At 39.4% G+C, this 21,933-nt stretch overlaps 1 protein-coding gene across 1 annotated transcript in view; it reads right to left on the bottom strand.

Annotated features, from left to right (window-relative positions):
- The window catches only part of IQCH (IQ motif containing H), a 197,268-nt gene that overhangs the window by 165,554 nt on the left and 9,781 nt on the right, over positions 1–21,933 (bottom strand). Inside the window, exons 3-4 of the mRNA XM_036437981.2 lie at positions 19,587–19,681; positions 8,568–8,685 (exon numbers count right to left, since the gene is read on the bottom strand). Of these exons, the coding sequence (XP_036293874.1) occupies positions 8,568–8,685; positions 19,587–19,681 (213 nt within the window). The remainder of the gene's footprint in view (positions 1–8,567; positions 8,686–19,586; positions 19,682–21,933) is intronic.

The following is a 21,933-nucleotide window of genomic DNA, read 5'->3' on the forward strand; positions in this document are numbered from 1 at the left end:
TTCTAAAGTGTATATCGCTTAATATCACAGTCCCGCTGGTTAAAGACATTTGCTGTTTAATCTCAAAATCAGAAAAAAGAGAAAAAGAATCCAGCTTCCTTTAACATTCTGCTTCTTTCAACCATTATTTTTAATGGAAGAACAAAGGACACCAAGTCTGGTTCAAGCCATATGTTCTAGATTTATTTGTAAAACTGGGTAATAATACCTACCTTCGCAGAGCTGTCTGTGAGGTTTAAATGACTAATGAATGTTAGGCATCTTGCAAATTACAAAGTACTACTCAGGAGTCAAATAATAATAGTTGCAATAGATCTAAACACTTCGAATATATAAAAATCCACAAGTTCTTAATGAAATTTCCCTATCTCCCCTGGAAATTTAATAAAATTAAAAGTTAATCTTAACCTTGATAAATAAAGGATCAAACATCTATCCTGCTTTTCCTGTGCTGCAGACTTTTTGCAGCAAGGGTTCAGGAATCTGAAGAAGGGGCTGACACATAAATGGATAGAGACTGAACAAGAAATATAAATTTGGAAGGCATTGTGGGAGCCAGATGGATACCCTTCTCTAGTGGAATGGGCTCCCTGAATGTCTGGATCCATGACTTTTTATTTACACATTTTTTCCCCGTTAGCAAAGCAGACATACATATCAAAGATAAGGTTTGGTAACAATAAAGGATTTTCAGGTTAGGGGAATTGCCCTCAGCTGTTTGGCCAGCAGCAGGATAATATAATAGAAAGGGAGTGGACTGACAATTCTCAGAGGGGAGGGGGTGTGGGGGTGTGGGAAGAGACTGGACAAAAATCGTATACCTACGGACAAGGTGGGGGTGGGGGGTAAGGGCCAGGGGTGGGATGGGAATTAGGGGGGGGGGGGGAAGAGGAACAACTGTAATAATCTGAACAATAAGGATTTATAGAAAAGAATAGAGGGAATAGATTAAATAAGAATAGTAAAAAAAAGAATGGTAAAATTATGGTAAGCATTAAAGCTGGTGATGGTTACATGTATTTCATTCTACTTTTTTTGGCCCATTCAAAAGCAATTTTCTTGAATAGCACATTTGAAATTAAAGTATCATTCAAATGTAATTATTCACTATTTTATTATCATTTTTACTCTAACATTTTATGCTCTATGATATCCCCTTCCACCTCCCTTCTGGGCTAGAGGATCAATAATTATGGCATCACTTAACTCCAAGCTGCTGTTCAATAGTCCAGCTGTTGCCCAACTGCCTAAATTGACAAAACCTTAAGACTTAACTACTGCTTTTCAGATGTGCCCATCCTATGTTCTGATTACTATAGGAGTCCATTTTGGGCCAGGTACCATAATAGGGGAGCATTGTCATAATCCACGTGATTTATTTTAGTCCTTATAAGGACGAAAGGGAATGTATGATATTATCACTACTTTACCAATGAGGGCAACTGGTTAAAGGACTTCTCAAGGTTGCACAACTGAAACAGGGAATCAGGATTCGATTTATGTCTCTGACTCCAAAGCCTCTATCACGACACTCTGCCACATTATAAAGACATGTAAGTGAATCCACTCTTGATTCAACTTCCTGTCTGTCAGATCCCTTACTCTAATCCCCACAGGCACTGCTTTGGTTCATGCCCTCATTATTATGTAGACCTCTGTAATGGCTCATAAATTGGGTCTTTTTCCCCCCAATCCAACCTCTGCATGACCTCCAGTGTGGCTAAACCTCTGATCACTAATTGATATATTATCTCTCACCTCTTTAAAATTCTCTAGTAGTTTACCTTATGGTGGGATAATCTGGCCCTTTCCTACATTCCAGATTGCCTTAAGTGGTCTAAATAAAATGCACTAAGACAATGGCTAGAGAATACCTTAGATATGTTGGTCAAGGGCAGCCTTTTGAAGAGATGATAATTATTCTGAGACTTGTGTTAAAAAACCAAGCTAGTTATGCAAAGATGTGAGAATGACTGAAGAGTGAGAAATAAGTGATAAATGAGAGGGGATAACTACATAGCAAAGGCCTTAATACTAGGCTGCCCTTAACACTAAGGGATACTATTTCCATTATGGCAAGGGAGAAGGCATCATATGTCTAGTCATAGAAAAATGGATAAATTTGTTAATGGGAAGGTTTAGGACTTAAGTTTCTCTGTATGTGACTGAAAACTGGAAGAATATTGCTTCATCTCATCTCATGTGTATGAAATCCAGAAATAGGCTTTTCAGCATCGGTTTGGAAGTTGTTAGGAACCAGGCTCCTTCCAGCTTAGTACTCTGCTGTCCCTAATGTATGGGCCTCCTTCTCCTGGCCTCAGATGGCTGCTAGAGTTCCAGCGGACACAGCCTCATTTCCGGGGGCTAACAATTTCTGCCACAATCTTCTAATCTAATCCAGCTAAGGAGGAAAAGGATGATAAGATGAAAGTGATACGTAGTAAATGAATGACAGGCCCATGGATTGGAGGATCTTACAGCACTGAAGAATTATTGGAAGAACATACTATGTGAGCCAACTAGAGCATGGGACTGCTGTGGTTGAAACAAATTTAAGAGATGATGGTCTTAATCATCTCTTAAACAAAGTTCAGGCATCAGGCATTCCTGCTACCACCTTCCTAACCCTTCCAAAGCACTTTCTCCCCTCAAAACTGTTATTATAGTACTTACCACACAGTCTGGAGAGTGCTATCTGCAGACTGTGAGCTCCCATGGCACTGAGATTTGCATCTCCAGCACATAGTAGCATTAAAATTAAAATATTTGGGGAAATGAAATAGCACACCGGTGATGAAAGAAATTTTTTAGTTTTACTATGCTTGTGTTAATTCTTACAATACAGCACAATGACATAATCATCAGCTTTATAGCAGCACTGTGCTAAAGGGGGCACTCTGTCCAATTCTGATGGCACATGGGCCAGTTACTAACTCCATGAACTCCCTTTGCCACAACTAATCTCATGAGTTGGTGGCCAGGGAATGATGCATCTCCTGCATGTACAGAAGTTAGCATCTCCTAGTAGGTCAGCAAGAAGGGCATGAGAAATTTGAAATATTACTGGAGCATGGAATACCATATAACAAAATTCAGGTAATCTTTGCAATTGTAGCAATTAGTTTATGCTCATAGAAAAGGCACTGTGACTCAATAATATGCAGCTAATTGAATCTTATCATAGAACCAATGTTATTAGAACATATAATCCTAAAGGCCTATTTTTGATGCCTATTTTTTATAGAAACAACCCCAAATGCCACAGTTAATCATCTGTTCCATTAGCTATAACTTACGTACACTGTAAAGTATAAACCTCTTTAAAGTATATACAATTGAATGGGAACCAATTACAAGTAAAATAATATTACGTATGATAGAGTATCACAATGCATTTTCTGTAATTCTAATGTTGCTTCATACTTGCCTCATTGGTGTGACCCCAGAAGGAAAAGGGTCATCTTAATCAGGTGCATTGCATTGAGTTTTGTTGGGCAAGTTTAGGGAACAGATCTGAGGATAATTCTGGGGATAGTTAGAGTCATTTGTGGACAAAATCAGGAATCTATTTTGCTTTTCTTCAATTGTAAATTTCTTTGCAGCAAACACAGGAAAACAGCTTGAGTTTTTGTAATTTTTTCAGTGGTGAGGAAAAGCCAGGACTTGGGGGCCAGAGAGACCTAAATTTGAATAACAGACAGTACTTCTATTCCTTCGCTTTAAATTGCTATCATACATATACCTCAGTTTCCTCATCTTTAAAGTGAGGATTCCAATAATTCCTTCTCTCAAAATGTTGTTGAGGGTTTGATATGGTCTTCCTGCTTCTGTCTTGCCTTGTAGCTTCATCATATTCTCACCCCTACACCCAGAATGACCCTTTAAAATTGCAAATTAGACCACGTCAGCCCTCTGGTCCTCCAACGGCTTCCCAACTCACTCCAGGAAATACCCATAGTCCTTACTATTGTCCATAAGATCTAGCCCCCTACCACCACTCCTACATCTCTCCCTCTTGCCCATCCCTCTTCGGCTTCCCTGCTGTTCACACTCCTAATCCAGGTCTTTACATCTTCTGTTTCCTCTGCCTGAAATGCTCTTCCTCCACATGGCCAATGGCTTGCCCCCTCGTGTCTATCAAATTTCTGTTCAAAGATCTTCTTACAAGTGAGACCATCCCAACACCCCTTCCCACCCCAGCTTTTCTTTCACCAACCAACGTATTAAATATTTACTTTTCAAGTCTTTTTTTGGTTGTTTCATAATGCCTACCCCACCCCACCTAGAATGTAAGCTGCATGAGAGCAGAGGGATTTGGCTGATGCTTAAAATAGTGCCTGGCACATAGAGGTTAACCAGTATCCATCAACAACTAATAAGAATAATTATCACTTATATGGCACTTACCATGTGTGGGGCACTGTGATAAACATTTACATGTGTTAATTTATTTATCCTTATACAGCCCTTAGGGAGGTAGATATGTACTATTATTACACTTATTTTATGGGCAAGACACTGAGGCCAAAGAGGTTAGGTGACTTGCCAAGGTATAGGACATAAATCCATCTTTTAACCATTATATTGTCATTTATTGCGATCCTATTCCAGGCTGAACACTTTAGGCACTGGGTATAGCAGTGAACAAAATACAGTCTCTCTGGTTTAGATTGATAGAGACTTAAGAAATAAAATAATCAAATGCAAGGAAAATCTTAACAGATCTGGGTTTGCATAAAAGAGCAATAGAAGCCATTTGGGAGATAATTGAGGAAATCTGAATATGACTTAGGTATTTCTTATATATTTTAGATGTGATAATGGTATTGTGGGTAAGCAGGAATATGCTCATTTTTAAAATGCATGTTTCAGCATTAGGGGTGAAATGTCATTAGGTCTATATTTTACAACACTTCAATAAAAAATAGGTTAACAATTGTTAAATGTAGGTGAAGGAGAAATGGTTATTAATACACCATTCTTGGTTTGTTGGAATATTTTCATAATAAAAAGATTTTTTTTTTTAAATGGGGGATGGATATGGAGCTTACATTCTAATGAGAAGACAACTCACAGAGGCCGGCTCATTGCACGCCTTCCTTTCTCACCACTCCATTCTGTAAAATCCAACTCCCTACTCTTCAGCAAAATTATCTGCCCTGATGCTGAGTGACATGAACTCACAGGCAAAATCTCTGAAGCAACCCTCACTGGCCCTGGCTTTTGCCTTCTTAGATCTCTCACCATGTGGATCATGTCAGAAATCCTCAAAACTTTAGTTCTGATCAGATTTTGAGAATCACTTTCTCAATTAGATCCCAATTCACAAAATTAAAGATTCTTCCCCTCTAAGACACAGTGTTGCACATGGCTGCATGATATTCAATCCCAAGTTTCTTGTGTGTTTCATTGATAAAGCACTCATTTTATGGAATTCATATGAAGAAGAACTCAAGCAGTGAGATGGCTTTATTTCCCTGCTCCACAAACATACCAAGTATATCATGCTTCTAAGCTGGTCCTCTGATCTAAACCGTCTAGAAATTTCTATTTTCAAATTGCCTTCAGACTCAACTTGCCAGACACAAAAAGAAATCAAATACTTTCTTGGCCTATAAGCCTTTCCTCCTTCGCTTCCTCCTCCTTCCTTATCTTTTGTTTTTATTTCAAACCCTTTCCTTGACCGTTAGGAGTACATGTGCCCAAGGTGCCCATTGAGGGTTTAGGCTGGTGTTGATAGGGAGCTAAATTATACTGTAACGAAAAGCCATCAGAATATGGCTTTTTCAAATGTAAAAGAAAATTAATAAAGTGTTCTTAATTATTATGCTTTATTACAATTGAGCAATTCCTAATTGTTGGTGTAAAATGGAATTCCAAAAACAGCTATCAACCTTGGAGAACCAGAGCTTAAAGAAGCAACTGGGGTTTACCTAGTTTGAAAGGTTGGTTGTGGGCAATTAAAGGTAGTAAATATCCCAGTTGGATTTCACAACTGCTTAATACTTCAAGCTTTTGAGTTAGTGCAGTCGGCCTGCTGGAGCAGCTGGCAAAACAGCACTGTCTGTCATTGACTTTACAATGCAAAATTAGGGCTATCCTTTGTGTCAGCAGTTATGCATTTTTAAGCAGATGTCACGGATATTAGAAATAAAACAACACTAGGGATCCAGGCGCTGGAGGTAAAATCGGGATGGGAAACCAGTCCCTGCCCCTTTCTAAATGAAGCTCGCCCATGCTCACAGCATTTCAAAGAACCGAGGGTTATTCCCAGCCCATTAGGTTCCTTATCTTTACAATCATTTGTCAGGATTCAGAACTCTTTCAGGAAAGTAAATTTCTGGCCATGGTATTCCTCCCCTCTCCCCCTCCCCCTGCCCAGAATAATCAGACGATTATACATTCAACAACAGTCATAATTTCAGATATTGTATTTTAATGTCTTGGTAAACCAGAGATCTCAAATCTTCCACTTGTGGACCAACAATGGTCCACCTGAGATTCTTGACAATAAATTAATTAATTAATTAATTAATTAATTAATTAATTTAACTGAAGCAGATACTTAATAGTAAAGAAGTTTAAGCTCCATTTATCACAGCATTCTCTTTTCTTTTCATTAAAGCCTTTATTATTACCTGGTATTTTCTTATCGATGAGCTGTCTCCCCTCCCCCAACTAGAGTAAGGTCTATGAAAGTAGGGATCTAGTCCAAGCTGTTCATCCCCGTGTGGCTCTAACAGTCCTTGGCACAGTGTACATACAACACAGGGAGTGGCTGGACAAATCCAGTACAATGAAAAAAGTGGGAGCAGGCTGCTTTGGGAGTGTAGCCTGGACTAATATGTTATGGGGATGAGTACACCCTTAGAACCTACTCGGTGGTTTCATTCATTTATTCAACATTTATTGAGAGTTCCCTAGAATTATAGAGCAATGAACAAACTGACATGGATCCTGCCCTCCTTATAATCTAGTGGAAAGACAAACCTTTAAAAAATCCATACAACTTAATATCTAATTACAAATTGTGGTAAGTATGATGAAAAAAAAACACAGGTTAATATAAGTAATTATTAAAAAAGATACCACGTGATGACTGTACAATTCTGAGTATATCCTAAAAACAACTGAATCAAACACTTTTTAAAAGGGTGAATTTTATGGTATATAAAATATATATATACCTAAGCGACCAGCCAACCAGTTGACTGGCCAGAAAGTCTGACACACAATGACCACCAGGGGGCAGATGCTCAATGCACAGGCATGGAAACATGGAACAGACTAATGAATCTCAGAGGGTAGAGGGGAGGGCAGGAAGAGATTAACCAAAGATCTAATATGCATACTAGAGGCCTGGTGCATGGATTCGTACACTGGTGGGGTTCCTTGGCCTGGCCTGTGGGGATCGGGCTGAAACCAGCTTTCTGACATCCCCCAAAGGGTCCCAGATTGCAAGAGGGTGCAAATTATTTAACATTCTTTACCTTGGTTTCTTCATCAATAAAATGAAGGTAATAACAATAACACCTCCTCCTAGGACCATTCTGAAGATTAAACAAGTTAGTATTCCCAAAGAACTAACAACAGTACCTGGTTCTGAAGAGAAGGGAGCTATTGTTACCTGGGTGAGTTGGGAAGGAAACAAGAGAAAATTTAAAAGACCACCCAAGGAGGCACAGTCAGACACCTCTTGAGCTTTATTCTTGCAACCTGGAAACTTTCTTTCTAGGACTCTGTTTAAAAATTTGAAGGCATTCTGTTCTGATTTATTTTGCTTTCTGAAGAAAGCACTTGTCAGATAAACTGACCATGCCATAAATATATCTGAAAAAACAATGACATGTTTTTTTCATTTAGACACAAATCAAATTTCCTAACTTTATTCTTAACTTTTTTTTCTAACCATTTTATTGAGATACTAGAAGCCTAGTGCACAAAATTCATGCATGGAGGGAGTCCCCTCAGCCCAGCCTGCACCCTTTCCAATCCGGGACCCCTTGGACATCCCTCTTACAATCCTGGCCACTGGCTCCTAATCTCTCACTTGCCAGCCAGGTCACCCCTAAATGCCCCCCATTGCTGGCCTGATTGCCCCTAACTGCCCCCTCCTCTCGACCTGATTGTCCCCAACTGCACCCTCCTACTGGCCTGGTTGCCCCCAAATACCCTCCATCCCTGCCTGGTCACCCCTCAAGGCCCCTCCTGCTGGCCTGGCAAGGGCCCTACCTTGCACCCTGCTTGTTCAGTCATTTGGTCATCTCTCATTAACCCCCCTGCTGGTCTGCTCTTAGGCAGCCATCTTGTGAGGGCATGAGGGTAATTTGCATATTACCTTTTTAGTATATAGGATAAATCGTATACTTTAAATTCTCCTTTTTAAAGTGTACCCCTAGATGGTGTTTAGTAATTCAGAGTCGTGCAACTGTCACCACTATCTAATTCCAGAACATTTTTATCCTCAAAGAAACTTGGTACTCATCAGAGTCACTGCCCCAGTCTCCTCCTCCCAGCCTCTAGCAAACCACTAATTTACTCTGTTTCATAGATTTCTCTGTTCCTACCTTTGTTCTTGGAAAGGCATGTGGAAATACACTGCCCTGTCTTCGGGGTGGCCAAAGTTTATCCTCGGATTCCAAAGGGAAAATAAATAATTTCTGATCAATTACAGTTGGAAGCAACCTAAGGAAAAATAATAATTTCAAATCAAATTTTCTATCTTAAAAGCTTCACAAATTATAGTTTAAAAACAATGCATCATAGTTTTGAGAATAGAATATCAATTAGATTTTATGGGAAATATTCTATTGGTAATTATAATATATTAGACAAATTTTTAGCACTTTTGCAGGTATAAAACTGCAGTTGTTTATTAAGCATATGAACTTCCAAGTCTGATAAAGACCATTATAGCATGAATAGAAATCTCTATGACTGGCTGAGTTTAATGGTGCACAAGTGACATAATTACTGAACTATAAAACATTTCTTGGTAAAGAAAAACACAATATGCTGTACTTTATTTAATAAAATAAAATCACAGGGTAGCCAATGTTAAATATATCCAAAATGCTGGTCCCCCAAAGCAGTTCATACTTACATTCTTTAAACCTCTATGTAATTACAAAGACTTAAGAATCAAAGATAGTTACAGATCCTCCTTATTAAGCAGTGGGCAGTTCCATGAAAGACAAATGTAAAGCAAAATAAAGTTGTAAGAATGAGTATAGGCATGTCTTAACATTTTTAATTGAAAAGCAGTTCTTTAAAGTGGTCAACATAATTAAGGTCAATAAATCTCAACCTCTTGATTCTACTGTGATAGCCACTTGTGCCAAATTATCATTAGAAAGTAATTTATGAGCTTCTGGTTTCACCCCAATATGTAGAGAGCTTGGACGTTATCACTCCCAATGTTACAACAAGAAGAAAAGGTGAACAAATAGAAACACAGCTCCTCTTAGATCCATCAGAGATGGATCACAGGGAGAACTGCTGCCGCCCACACTAGAGAGAGGTAGAGAAAGACCAAGAGCGGAAGCTGCTGCTGACGTTCATGCTGGCAGGAGCACTTACACTCCGATTGACAGGTCACGGGAGGCTCTGTGGATTAGCTTGAAAGTTAAAAACTCCAAGGGGCCAAGTCGTAGGGAGGGCCCTACCTTCATGAGTTTTACCTCCAGGAGCCCCACCAGGGTCTCACAGTAAACAACAGAGAAAAATCCTCTCCTACTGCCAGCAGAGAGAAGGGAAAATAAACCATTTCAAAACCACTCCCAGAGAATTCTATTCTTTGTTTTGTTCTCTGTTATAAAGGCAAGATCTTGAGGAAAACTATTTTACCAAAGCCTTATCTGACCTGAAGAAGGGCAATTAGCCAACTTCAAACTCCTCTGGTCTTCCTGTCTCAAATAAGGGGGAAAATGCAGAGAAAAACTTGTGAAGGTGACAATCCAGGGACATGGGCCTATTAACAGACTTAGACCTAATCACAGGATTATCAAATGCTCCCCTCCAACACACACTGTATCTTTAGAGGACTATGTAAGGTTCTATTTAGGAAGGAGTTAACTACGGAAACACAAAGACAACAGGGAAGACAAAACGGACAGTGGAGGACATGGAAGCCTCCTGAAGTTACAGCAGACAGTAAACACAGCATAACCGACCAGATGAAGGCTTATTTACCTCTATTCCTATTACCTAATACATCAACAAAAAATGACAAGGCATGCTGAAAGGACAGACAAAATGTTTGGCTCTTGCTGGTGTGGCTCGATTGGCTGGAGTGTCATCTTGGACAATAGAAGGCAGTGGGTTTGATTCCTGGTCAGAACACACGTCTGGGTTGTGGGTTAATTTCCCCCCTGGGGTGTATGTAGAAGTGACTGATCTCTTTCTCTCTCTCTCTCTCTCTCTCTCTCTCTCCCTCCCTCCCTCCCTCCCTCCCTCCCTCCCTCTCTCTCTCTCTCTCTCTCTCTCTCTCTCTCTCTCTCTCTCTCTCTCTCTCTCTCGTTTTCTCTTTCCCTCTCTCTCCTCTCCCTCTCTCCTTTTCTCCCTTTCCTCCCTCTCTTTGAAATCAATTAAAAAAAAAAAAAGTCTGGCCGAAGACAATTTTGCTCAGTGGATAGAGCGTCGGTCTGCGGACTGAAAGGTCCCAGGTTCGATTCCGGTCAAGGGCATGTACATTGGTTGTGGGCACATCCCCAGTAGGGGGTGTGCAAGAGGCAGCTGGTCAATGTTTCTCATCAACGTTTCTAGCTCTCTTATCTCTCTCCCTTCCTCTCTGTAAGAAAATCAATAATATATATATTTTTTTAAATCTAAGAAAGAACCAAAAGGAAATGCTAGAAATAAAAAGCACTCTTAAGAAATAAAGATTGCCTTTGATAGGATTATCAATAAACTGGATACAACCAAAGAATGAATCAGTGAGTTTGAAGAAATATCAATATAAATTCCAAAACTGACATGTCAGGAGAAAAAGGACTGAACAAACAGAACAGACTATCCAGGAAATGTGGGAAAATGAAATCTAACTTACCTAAAGAAGAACAAGGATGAGAATTATATTGAACTTCTATTAATAAACCATGCCAGCAAGAAGAGACTGGAAGTTTGGGAAGAAAAAAAACCCACTAACCTGGAATTCTGTCTCTAGTGAAATTATCCTTCAAAAATGAAGGGGAAATAATGATGTTCTCAGATGAACAAAAACTGAAACCTGTCTTACAAGAAATGTTAAAAGAAATTCTTCAGAGAAAAAGGAAAATGATACAGGTCACTATATAAAGCAAAAAGATATATAAAGCAAAAAGAAAACCCAGGGATCTCAGCACCTTGTTCTTCCTTGTGTCCTAAGGTTTCTAACTGGTATACCTCCACTCCATCCTTCAAAGTCTTCTTAACTTTGTTATACGTATAACTCGAGGCCCAATGCACAAACATTTGTGCAAGAATGGGGCTTCCTTCCCCTGCTGCCAGCACTGCCTTCCCTGTTGCCCAGAGCCACCTTTCTGCCTTTGCTCCAGCCCTGAGCTGCCTTTCCACTTTCCCATGCTAGCCAGAGGCCTGGAGCTGCAGGGACAGTGCTGAGTACCTGCATCCTGCCCCGCCCCCTGCCACTTGGCACCTGCATATGCAAATTAACCCGCCATCTTTGTTGGGTTAATTTGCATACTCCTGATTGGCTGGTGGGTGTCTCTAAGGTACAGTCAATTTTCATCCTTCTCTTTTATTAGTGTAGATGTCCAGGGTTTTTAGCTGTATTTAGAAGAAGCAATACAGCCGAAACCGGTTTGGCTCAATGGATAGAGCGTCGGCTTGGGGACTGAAAGGTCCCGGGTTTGATTCCGGTCAAGGGCATGTACCTTGGTTGTGGGCATATCCCCAGTAGGGGGTGTGCAAGAGGCAGCTGATTGATGACTCTCTCTCATCGATGTTTCTAACTCTCTATCTCTCTCCCTTCCTCTCTGTACAAAATCAATAAAACATATTTAAAAAAAAAAAGAAGAAGCAATACACCATCTTCCTAGAAATGAAACTTGCTTTACATATATCTTACCTAATAATAGACAAACATGTAAATTGACCATACCTCTGCTACACTCACAGCCAATCAGAGTAAATATGCAAATTAACCCAATAAAGATGGCAGATTAATTTGCGTACGCAGGCACAGAGCAGCTGGGAAGGGCAGGACGCCTGCTATGAGGGGGAGGGAGGAGCAGAGGGAGCTATAGGAGTGGTGCTCTGGACAAAAGTGAGGACTTGCTGCCTCCTGGGCGGCTGGGAGTGAAGCCAGGGGAAGGAAGGCCTATTCTTGCAGGAATATCGTGCAAAGGGCCTCTAGTATCTTATATAAAAGGCCTATGGCCATCATGCTATAACGCCATCACGACCAAACAAGCAGCTTCTCTCACACAGTATTACATATGTCTCCCATTTCCCTCCTTTACGCCTCTCTGCCTAGACCCTTCCCACTCTTAATATATTTCCTATGAAGCCTTTTCCTTCCATGGATTATGTATTTATAAGTGTATTTGCATTGAGATATAATGTTATATCCTGCTTTCCCCTCCCTCAACATATACTGTGAGAGTTTTTCCAGGTCATTAAAACTTACTGGACAATATTCATTTTAGTAGATATATAATACACATATAAACATATTTTAGATTTAATAATTATTTTACTGTTAACATTTAAGGTATCTTCAAATGCATTGGTATTAGATATAACACTGTAATAAATTTCTGCTGAGTTTCCTGTATCACTCCTTATTTATTAGGATAAATTCCTAAAGGTATAACTACTAAATTAAAAATAATAATTTTAAAAATCTCACATATTTTGGGGGGAAAAATTGCCTTTAAGAACTTTATGCTTCCACCAATAATAGAAAAGTATGGCCATCCTGCTGCCCCTCATGAGCACTAAGTATTAGGGTAGTTTAAGTGATCTGTTTTGCTAAGTTGTAAAGAAAAAGTAGTAGTAATATATCAATTTACATTTTCGTGGTTTAATATTTTTCATATATAAACTGGCTGTTTGCATTTCTCTGTTGATGTCCTTTTGTCTATGTCAAGTATTTTTTGTTGTCAAGAGTTCTTTGTATTTATGACTATTATTAGTTTTTGTATCTTCTGCTCCAATGTCTTTCCAGTTGTTATTTTTAATTTTATGATGCTTTATAAAATTTTATTTTTTGTTTAAAAAAAAAAAAACCCGCTGGAAAACTGAGAGAACAGTGAGCCACCAAATTGTCTTCACCTAGATTACCACGTGCTAATACTTGTTACCCATCCTTCATCTCTCTCTCTGACTAGAATGTAGTCATATTCATTCTGAGCAGGATTTGTGGACTGCTTTGTAATAACCCAGAAGAGCTAGGCTTCAAGGTGTGTGAATAACTGAGCAAAAATGTTTCTTCTAGCCGAAACCGGTTTGGCTCAGAGCATCAGCCTACGGACTGAAAGGTCCCAGGTTCGATTCCAGTCAAGGGCATGTACGTTGGTTGCGGGCACATCCCCAGTAGGAGATCCCTCTACCTTCTTCTCTGTAAAAAATCAATAAAAATATATATTTTTTAAAAAATGTATCTTCTAACCTACTTCCAATTAACAGAAACCTTCTTTCCCTCTCATAGTTTCTCACTATTATTTATCTGCTTTGTTCTTGTCCCTCTCCCACTACCCTCCCCTCAAACACTAGCACAACAGAATGTAAAATGAAGATGTCTGTGCAGTTCTGATAGTGTTGGTACAGATGGCAGTCACCCTCCTGGTGTCAATAAGCAAAGCGTGGTCGTTAAGAACAGTGTGAGCAGACATCACAAGCCATAAAATCTGTGAAAGCTGGTAATGATAAGAGGAAGAACCACACTTTTAACACAGAAGAATCATTGACAGAGTGCAGATAACAGTGTAACCTATTTGGAAAACAACGTGAAAGCGTTTTGAGCTCTTTGGAGAAAATATGCCACTTTTGATAATGTTCTTATCATTGTTTTCTGAATGACTGCTAGGGAAAATCTTGCATTTCTGGCATCCATTATTATCACTTTGTGTACTTACTAGACAAAACCACCAGATTTTCCTGGGAGCAAGACTTTCTGAGAAGGAAAACCGTCTTTTCTGAAAATGAGGTTTCCTAGTGTTCAGGCAGTTCTGGTGTAGAAGAAGATAGTAATTGTAGACATTTGACAGAACTTGAATCTGAGACTCGCCATTGACCACCTGTGTGACCTGGGGCTCCTGGGAGCCTCAGTTCTCACATGTTTGAAAGGCGACGGTAAATATCTACATCATAGGCTTAAAAAAAAAAAAAAAAAAGTCCTTTATAAAACTGTCCAATGTCGCCGAAACTGGTTTGGCTCAATGGATAGAGCGTCGGCTTGGGGACTGAAGGGTCCCGGGTTCGATTCCGGTCAAGGGCATGTACCTTGGTTGCGGGCATATCCCCAGTAGGGGGTGTGCAAGAGGCAGCTGATCAATGACTCTCTCATTGATGTTTCTAACTATCTCTCTCCCTTCCTCTGTACAAAATCAATAAAATATATATTAAAAAAAAACCTGTCCAATGTCATAAAAATATTGATGGTGATGAAATTCATGATGATGAGGATAATTATTTTATGTTGGTTGTAAGTCATTGTTGAAAATATACCCAGGGATAGTAGTCATTTGGAATGAACTCTCCAGATTCCCTAGACTTCCACAGACAGAATGAAGCCCCAAGTATCTGAACAATGTTGATTCTCATTTACTCATAGGAACTGTGTGCTCTGCTGTCAAAGGAGCAACAGAGTTCTACCATCTTTATTATTCGCCATTCCTCTCAGGAGGCGCTGCTGCCCTGAACTTTGGCCTCTGATACTCCCAGTTTGAGCAGATATTGACGGTCCTACCAGCCTGACTGCCAAGTCCCACTCCTGGCTCAATCCCAATGCAAGAGGCTTACCCCAACCCTTCATAGCATCAGGGTAGCAGAATTTCCAGGACCAGGCTCTTCATCATACAGAGCAAGCCATCTCTGTGGCTAAAAGAATATTGATTCTAGGGAGTCATGCTTGTCCCAGGATTCCATGCACACATCGACTACATTAGGAAAAAGGAGTGTGTTTGTTGAAATGCAGACTCCATCTGGGAGCCAGTGAAAGAGGATTGCAAACTGCAGTTTAAGAACCACATGAGTGTGGTTCACTCATGCAGTACATTCATGGGTCATATTATTTCATTTTAGCTAAACTAAGCCTTAAAAAAGACCAATGTTTTTAAAAGTTTCTTACAAAACAAAACAACACTGTATTTTTTAGTGGTAATGATAACAAGCATCCATGAAAAACAAGAAATGGCAAAACTGACTTTTATTCCTAACATGAGTTTTTTCACAACTACATTTAAAAGTAAAAATGATAATCCCATTGAACTTATGAAAAGTCAGTCCCCCCAAATCTTAAAAAAAATTTTTGAAAGAGTAACTGAAATATGGACTTATATCTAACCAGCATCAATGCTGAATCTCACCAAAGTGTAGAGCAAATTTTGGGATATTAGCTACAGTTAGGATAAAGTCATCATGACTACCAAGATTAAACAATCAAGACTTTATAATTAGTAACCTTTTTTTAGCAAGAGAAAGAAATATTGTTCTAATAATAAAGCAAAACAACTATTTTATCTTTATTGTTAAATTTTTTATGTAGATATATTTTATAATGTATTCACTCTACATAAGTATGCCATTTATAAATAAATCAACATACACATATTATGTGCGCATGCCCAAGTTCTCTGACTGATTGCCACATGAGATAAAAGGCCAGATCTGGCATCTGTCACAGTTTAAAACTTGCATGAAGCTAAGTCTCTCCTCTGATCTCATGATCAATGTTGAGACTAAACAACCTGTTCCTTAGTAAGTCATCCCACTGGTAATTAAGATATACCTTTTCATTTGGGTATCTTAAGGGCTTTGTCATGGAACCTCGGGAGAAACATGCAGTGAATTGGCCAGTCTTATACCTCCAAGGTTTGGGAACTTGAAGAAATTCTGAGTCCCGTAACCTACTTTGCATAGTCTCCCAACAGACTCTAAGCCAAATCTATTCATGAGAGTCTCTTGGAGCAACCCTGCAAAGACAGGCCCAGGTGTAACTGTCTACCTCGGAGCATGTCAGCTTCCAAGGTCTCCCGTTTTCCATTTCCATCTACTACTGCTGCTTTTCTTCCTCCCTGAGCCACGCCCTGTGCCTCAGGACCTTGGACTCCCAGGACCTGCTTCAAGCCTGTTTACTTTGAAGATCTACTCTAGTTTATGACCTTGGCTCATTTTATATCATATTTTCAAATTCATACCACATCAGCACCACACACCCATAGCTATGACTGAGATGCTCCTGCCACCTCTTCCAGACTTGTGGGGCTCACACAAACTTGCCAGGCTTCCCATCTTCTTGATAGGAGGGCCACAGATACATTATTGTATTAAATAGGAAAGATAAGATCTGCCCTGCTGGCGTGGCTCAGTGGTTGAGCCTCAACCTATGAACCAGGAGGTCATAGTTCAATTCCCAGGCAAGGTACATGCCTGGCTGACAGGCTCAATCCCTAGTGTGGGCATGCAGGGGGCAGCTGACTTGGTGGTTCTCTCTCATCATTGATGTTTCTATCTCCCCTTCTCCCTTCCTCTCTGAGAGCAACAAAAATATATTTTAAAAAAGGAAAAATAGGATCCATGGACCACTTCTGGGAGACAGCTCCATGCCCCAATTAACATCTTCCTTAACTCATTCAGAGACCCTCTAATAAAGGCCAAAGATACTCACTGACTAGGGAAAAGAACTGTATAAGAAAATGTCTCACCAGAATCTGTTTGCTGCAGTTGCTCCCTAGTTCGTTCTTTTGAGCCATCAAAACGTGCAAATCTATAGCCCAGGCTCTCTGTTCTTTGCCAACATGAGAGCACAAAAGGAAAGCTCGGGGAAGGAGAATTTTCATTAGGGTTGGGGAAGACTCTCCTCCTATCCCCCCGTCCCACTCCCCCCAGCTCCTCCATTTGGAGTTTTTCTACTTACTTCATCCTTTGTCCACATACTCCTTCACTTCTACAGATCCCCTGGCTGTTTCTAAATCAGCCTTCCGTTTTGCCTGTTGGGTACTCTTGGTTTTTTGAACTTTACATCCATATTAATTTGTAAAGTAACCTCCAATATTTTCTTGTCCAAGAATCCCTTTTATTATTTTCTGTACAGTTTCCTTGTATTAAAAGATTATGTATTTTGAGAAACCAAGATGAAATTGCTGCCTCGAACAAACACTTCAAAACTACAACTAAAAAACAAAACAGACATCATCCAGAACCACAGGAAGGTTGGTTGAATGGAAATTCTATAACTAGAAGGAAAGAGAAAAAGCACACTGAGACTCAGAGGAGGAAGTAAAGGGTGCCAATCCGAGACCTGCGGAACACTCTGCAAAGCTTCCATAGCTACAGTCCCAGGAGACAATCCTGCCTTCCTCCCCTAATCAGCACCTGCCACCTGCCAGGGTACCCTGGGTTTAAAAATAACAATCTATTCCATTTAGACATCACTTACTTGACAAAACATTTCTAGGTTTATTAGCTTAGAACCTCCTCATGACAAATCAGTGAGGTAGGCGGAGAAGAGATTAAAATTCCCATGGTTTAGGAATGTATTCAGAAAAGAAGGTCAGAGAAGAAAAGTGTCAAGCCCAGTGGTTCCCAAGGTGCAGCATATGCCCCACAGGGGGGGCAATTTGATTTTAAATGGGAGCAATTCGAGAATGAGTTTAACAGTGAATTTTTTGCATTTCTTATGGTTCTAGGAGGCCTCATTTACAACGTATTCTATATTATAAAAGGCTACTATGCAAATGACTGAATGGTGGAATGACCAGTCACTATAATGTGCACTAACCACTAGGAGGCAGACACTCATTGAAGGCGCCAGAAACTGAGCTCACAGCAGGTGAGCACAGGGGCAGTGGTGGGAGCCTCTCCCACCTCCGTGCAATGCTAAGAATGTCTGCCTGATCACTAAGCCATCAGCCGGACATCCCCCCAGGGCTCCTGGACTGCAAGAGGGCACAGGCCAAGCTGAGGGATGCCCCCTCCCGCCACACAAGTGCACAAATTTCGTGCACCAGGCCTCTAGTAATGTTGATAAGAAGAAAAAATTGATTCCCAGCCAGGGCCACTGTGGAATTTGCACATTCCCCATGTCTGTATAGGTTTCCTCCAGGGCCTCAGTTTCCTCCAACATTCTAAACATGTGCACGTTAGGTGAACTGGCATTTCTAAAATGCCCCAGTCTGAGTGAGTGTGAGTGTGAATGGCCCTGTGATGGAAGGATCTCCTGTCCAAAGTGGGTCCTGCCTGGATCCCCGAGTTGCCCAAATAGACTCTGGCCACCTGCACCCTTGAACTGGAATGAACAAATACAACAATAATCACTTTACTCATTTTTATTAATGATCCTTAAATATGTGTATAGCTCATTTATTTCTGTTCAGTATTAGAAGTATTTGGGTCTTTATTTAGAAGTTTGGTGATTTTTTTTGTGACCAGAAATATGCTATAGGAACTTAACTCTTCTTTATGTCAATGGTAATATTGGTTTCATTGTACATGTTTTACTTAAAGTCACAGTTTCTAAGAGCTTATAGACCTTAACTGATGACTTACTTAGTATATTTACCATGCAAATATGGGCCACAGAGCTTTTAAGCTAAGTACAAAACCTTAATTTATGAAGAAATTGAGAGGTCCAAGGTGAGTCAAGGTCATTTCTCTTTAACTCAATTCTAATTTTAATAAATCATCTCTTAGGATGCATTTACATAATGAATATTTCAAGCAAACTTTATTTTTATTTTTTACCCCAGACACCATAATCATCTTTACAATAAAGTACATAAGCTAAAAACTGTAAAGGGCCAAATAGCATAAAAACTGATTTGCATTAAAATATTTCCTTTGGCCCTAGCCCATGTGGCTCAGTGGTAGAGCATCAGCCTGCACACTGAAGGGTCTCAGGTTCAATTCCCAGTCAAGGGTGCTACCGAGTTGCAGGTTCATTCTCTAGCCTGGCAACCAATCGATGTGTCTCTCTCACACTGATGTTTCTCTCTCTCCCTCTCACCCTCCCTCCCTCCTTTCCACTCCATATCCTTGGGAGAGGAGTAACAAAAAACAAACACATTTTCCTTCAGGAATTAAATTTTGAGCACATTTTACTAAAAACATAAAGAATTAATTACACCAAAATATGACCCTAAAATCACTGATATGGTGTCAGGCATAAGAACTCAATAAAAGTAACCCAGAATAAATTGTATTAAAGTCCATTGTATTGTGCCATTAACTTTTTTCATATAATAAACATCCTTTATACAATATTTGCAAAACATGGTCTTTTCCCTTAACTTTTTGTGCAAAACTTATACTGAAATCAGGATACCAAAAAAGCCAATAAAATTTTGTCTTTACAGTCGTGTCACCTGAGTGAGAAAAGTTATTTTTGGTACTTATTTGGATCCATAAATGTCTGTTTTACTTACCAGTCAGTATTGTGGGGAGAAAATAACTTATTCTCACTAATGGAAGTCGAAAACACTTGACTGTTTACAACATTTAAATACTTCTCAATGTGAATCTGTTACAGAAAAGTTAAAGTTTAGGCCATTATAGTGGACTTAAGATACTCAGTTAATTTACTTCATTTCATTAGGTTAACACACTGAATTGTGTAATTAAGCCAAAAGACACAACATGCTGTGTATTTATTAATGCCTAAGGTATAATTAGGCACCTCAAGGCCAAATTACTTTATCCCAAAAAGCATAATAAACAACTGAGACTCAAAGCTTCAGTGACCTTCAGCACTCTTCACAAATGACACTGTGCACAATAGTCAGTAAATTGCTTAGCCAGGTCCGTTTTCTAGGCCATACAGATATGGAGTAATGTCTTTTTCTTCCAGGATGTCAGGCAAGCACCGAGGAAAGAATCTGGCCTTCAGGTAACATTATTGAGAATGGCCAACCCAAAGACTCCAGCTGGGTCCAGCCCTCTCCCCATCAGGGAAATAGGACAATGGTGCGCTAGTCTGCCGAGGCTACCACATCAAGCGCACAGCTCAGCCTCAGGTGCTGAGAGAGGAAGCTCAGAATACGGTAGCATGAAAGTCTGAGGCGAGAGCAAGGGTACTGATGAGAAGGAAAATCCCTATTTTGTAAAAACAAACAAACAAAAAAAAACCTGCTGTTTGGAATTTTCTGCTGTTTTTCTTAGATGGCCTCTTATTCTAAAAAATGTTTGCTTTCTAGTCTGCTTTAGCCTGCTTGTAAAATGAGGATCATAAAATTAGCTGTCTGACCTTGCAGGTCAAGACTAGGCATGGCTATAAATTTAGTTGCATTTGTTTTCAAAGACAGCAGCGAGATAACCACTAATTGCACAGAGAGCTGGCTCCTTAATAAAAAGGGAAGCTCTGCTTGTACCTTTGCTTAGAATTTGAAATCATTTTCTCTAAGCCCACCGCACGCTAAATAAAGTGAATCTCTCCAAACTCTCCTGCATTGTATGATTGTTCGGGATCTCTGCAACGCTGACAGAGATCTAGAATAGGGAGATGGTACTACATCCTTGCTGTGCTTTATTTTGTTTTTTAGTTTTAAAGAAATTGAAATGTAACCTTATTTAGTTTCAGGTGTGTAACATAATGATTCGATATTTGTATATATTGTGAAATGATCCCCACAATAAGTCTAGTTGCAAATATTTTTCTTTTACGATCTTTTAAGATGTAATCTCTTAGTAAGTTTCACATATACAGTACAGTATTTTTAACTATAGTCATCTTGTACATTACATCCCCAGAACTTATTTTTTTTATAACTGTAATTTGTACTTTTGACCACCTTTACCCATTTCACCCACCCCCACTTCTGGCAACCAGCAATCTGTTTTCTGAATCAGGAAGTTGTTTTTTTTTTTGGGGGGGGGTGGAGTCTTAGAGTCCACATGTAAGTAAGATTATACAGATTACGGTAGTTTTTATTTTTTTGGGGGGGAGGGCGGGGAAGGGTCTGGCTTATTTCACTTAGCATAATGTCTTTGACATCTATCCAAGTTGTCTCAAATGGAAAGATTTCTTATAGCTGAATACTATTCCACTGTATGTATGTGTATATATTTCTCTTTATCCATTCATCCATCAATAAACACTTAGGTTGATACCATGTTTTGGCTATTGTAAATAATACCGCAGTGAATGTGGGGATGTAAAGTGATTATCAACCTGTGTGTAGCAATAACTTTTAAAACATGCACTATCTGACTATTTAGTCAAGGTCACTGACCTCTTTTTTCTGAGCTTGTCAAATTTAAAAATAACAACAGTCAACACAATAGTCATTCTGTGTGAATGAATATAATTGATACCTTTTTGTGTCAGATTGGGAAAAAAATATTTTTGGTGTGCTATAGAAATTTAGTAATTAGTTTATGTGTGGGCCACGAGATGAAAAAGATTGAAGATCACTGGTCTATAATAATGAAGTCCTGATATACTTTATTTCTGTTTCAAAACTGGTATATTTCTTTGGTTTTTACCCACTAGGTTACTATATTTTTAAAAATGATTTTTCTCAAAATACTTAAACTAATAGGGGAAAATCAACTCTTATTTCTCTAGACTCCTGAATCTGACAGAAACTCTCTGATGTCTTGGCATGAATCCCTTTTGGTCATACATATTGTTGGACTGATAGTGATTATTTTAAAAATTCTTTTTATCAAAACCACATTTTAGAAGTTATCATAGCATAATCTGACATGATCAATTTCTTAAATTCTTTGTGGGATGTGACAGGATGTGAATCAATCAGTTAATCAGCATTACCA

This window comes from Pipistrellus kuhlii, unplaced genomic scaffold (assembly GCF_014108245.1).
Source record: "Pipistrellus kuhlii isolate mPipKuh1 unplaced genomic scaffold, mPipKuh1.p scaffold_m20_p_1, whole genome shotgun sequence".
Classification (NCBI taxonomy): Eukaryota; Metazoa; Chordata; class Mammalia; order Chiroptera; family Vespertilionidae; genus Pipistrellus; species Pipistrellus kuhlii.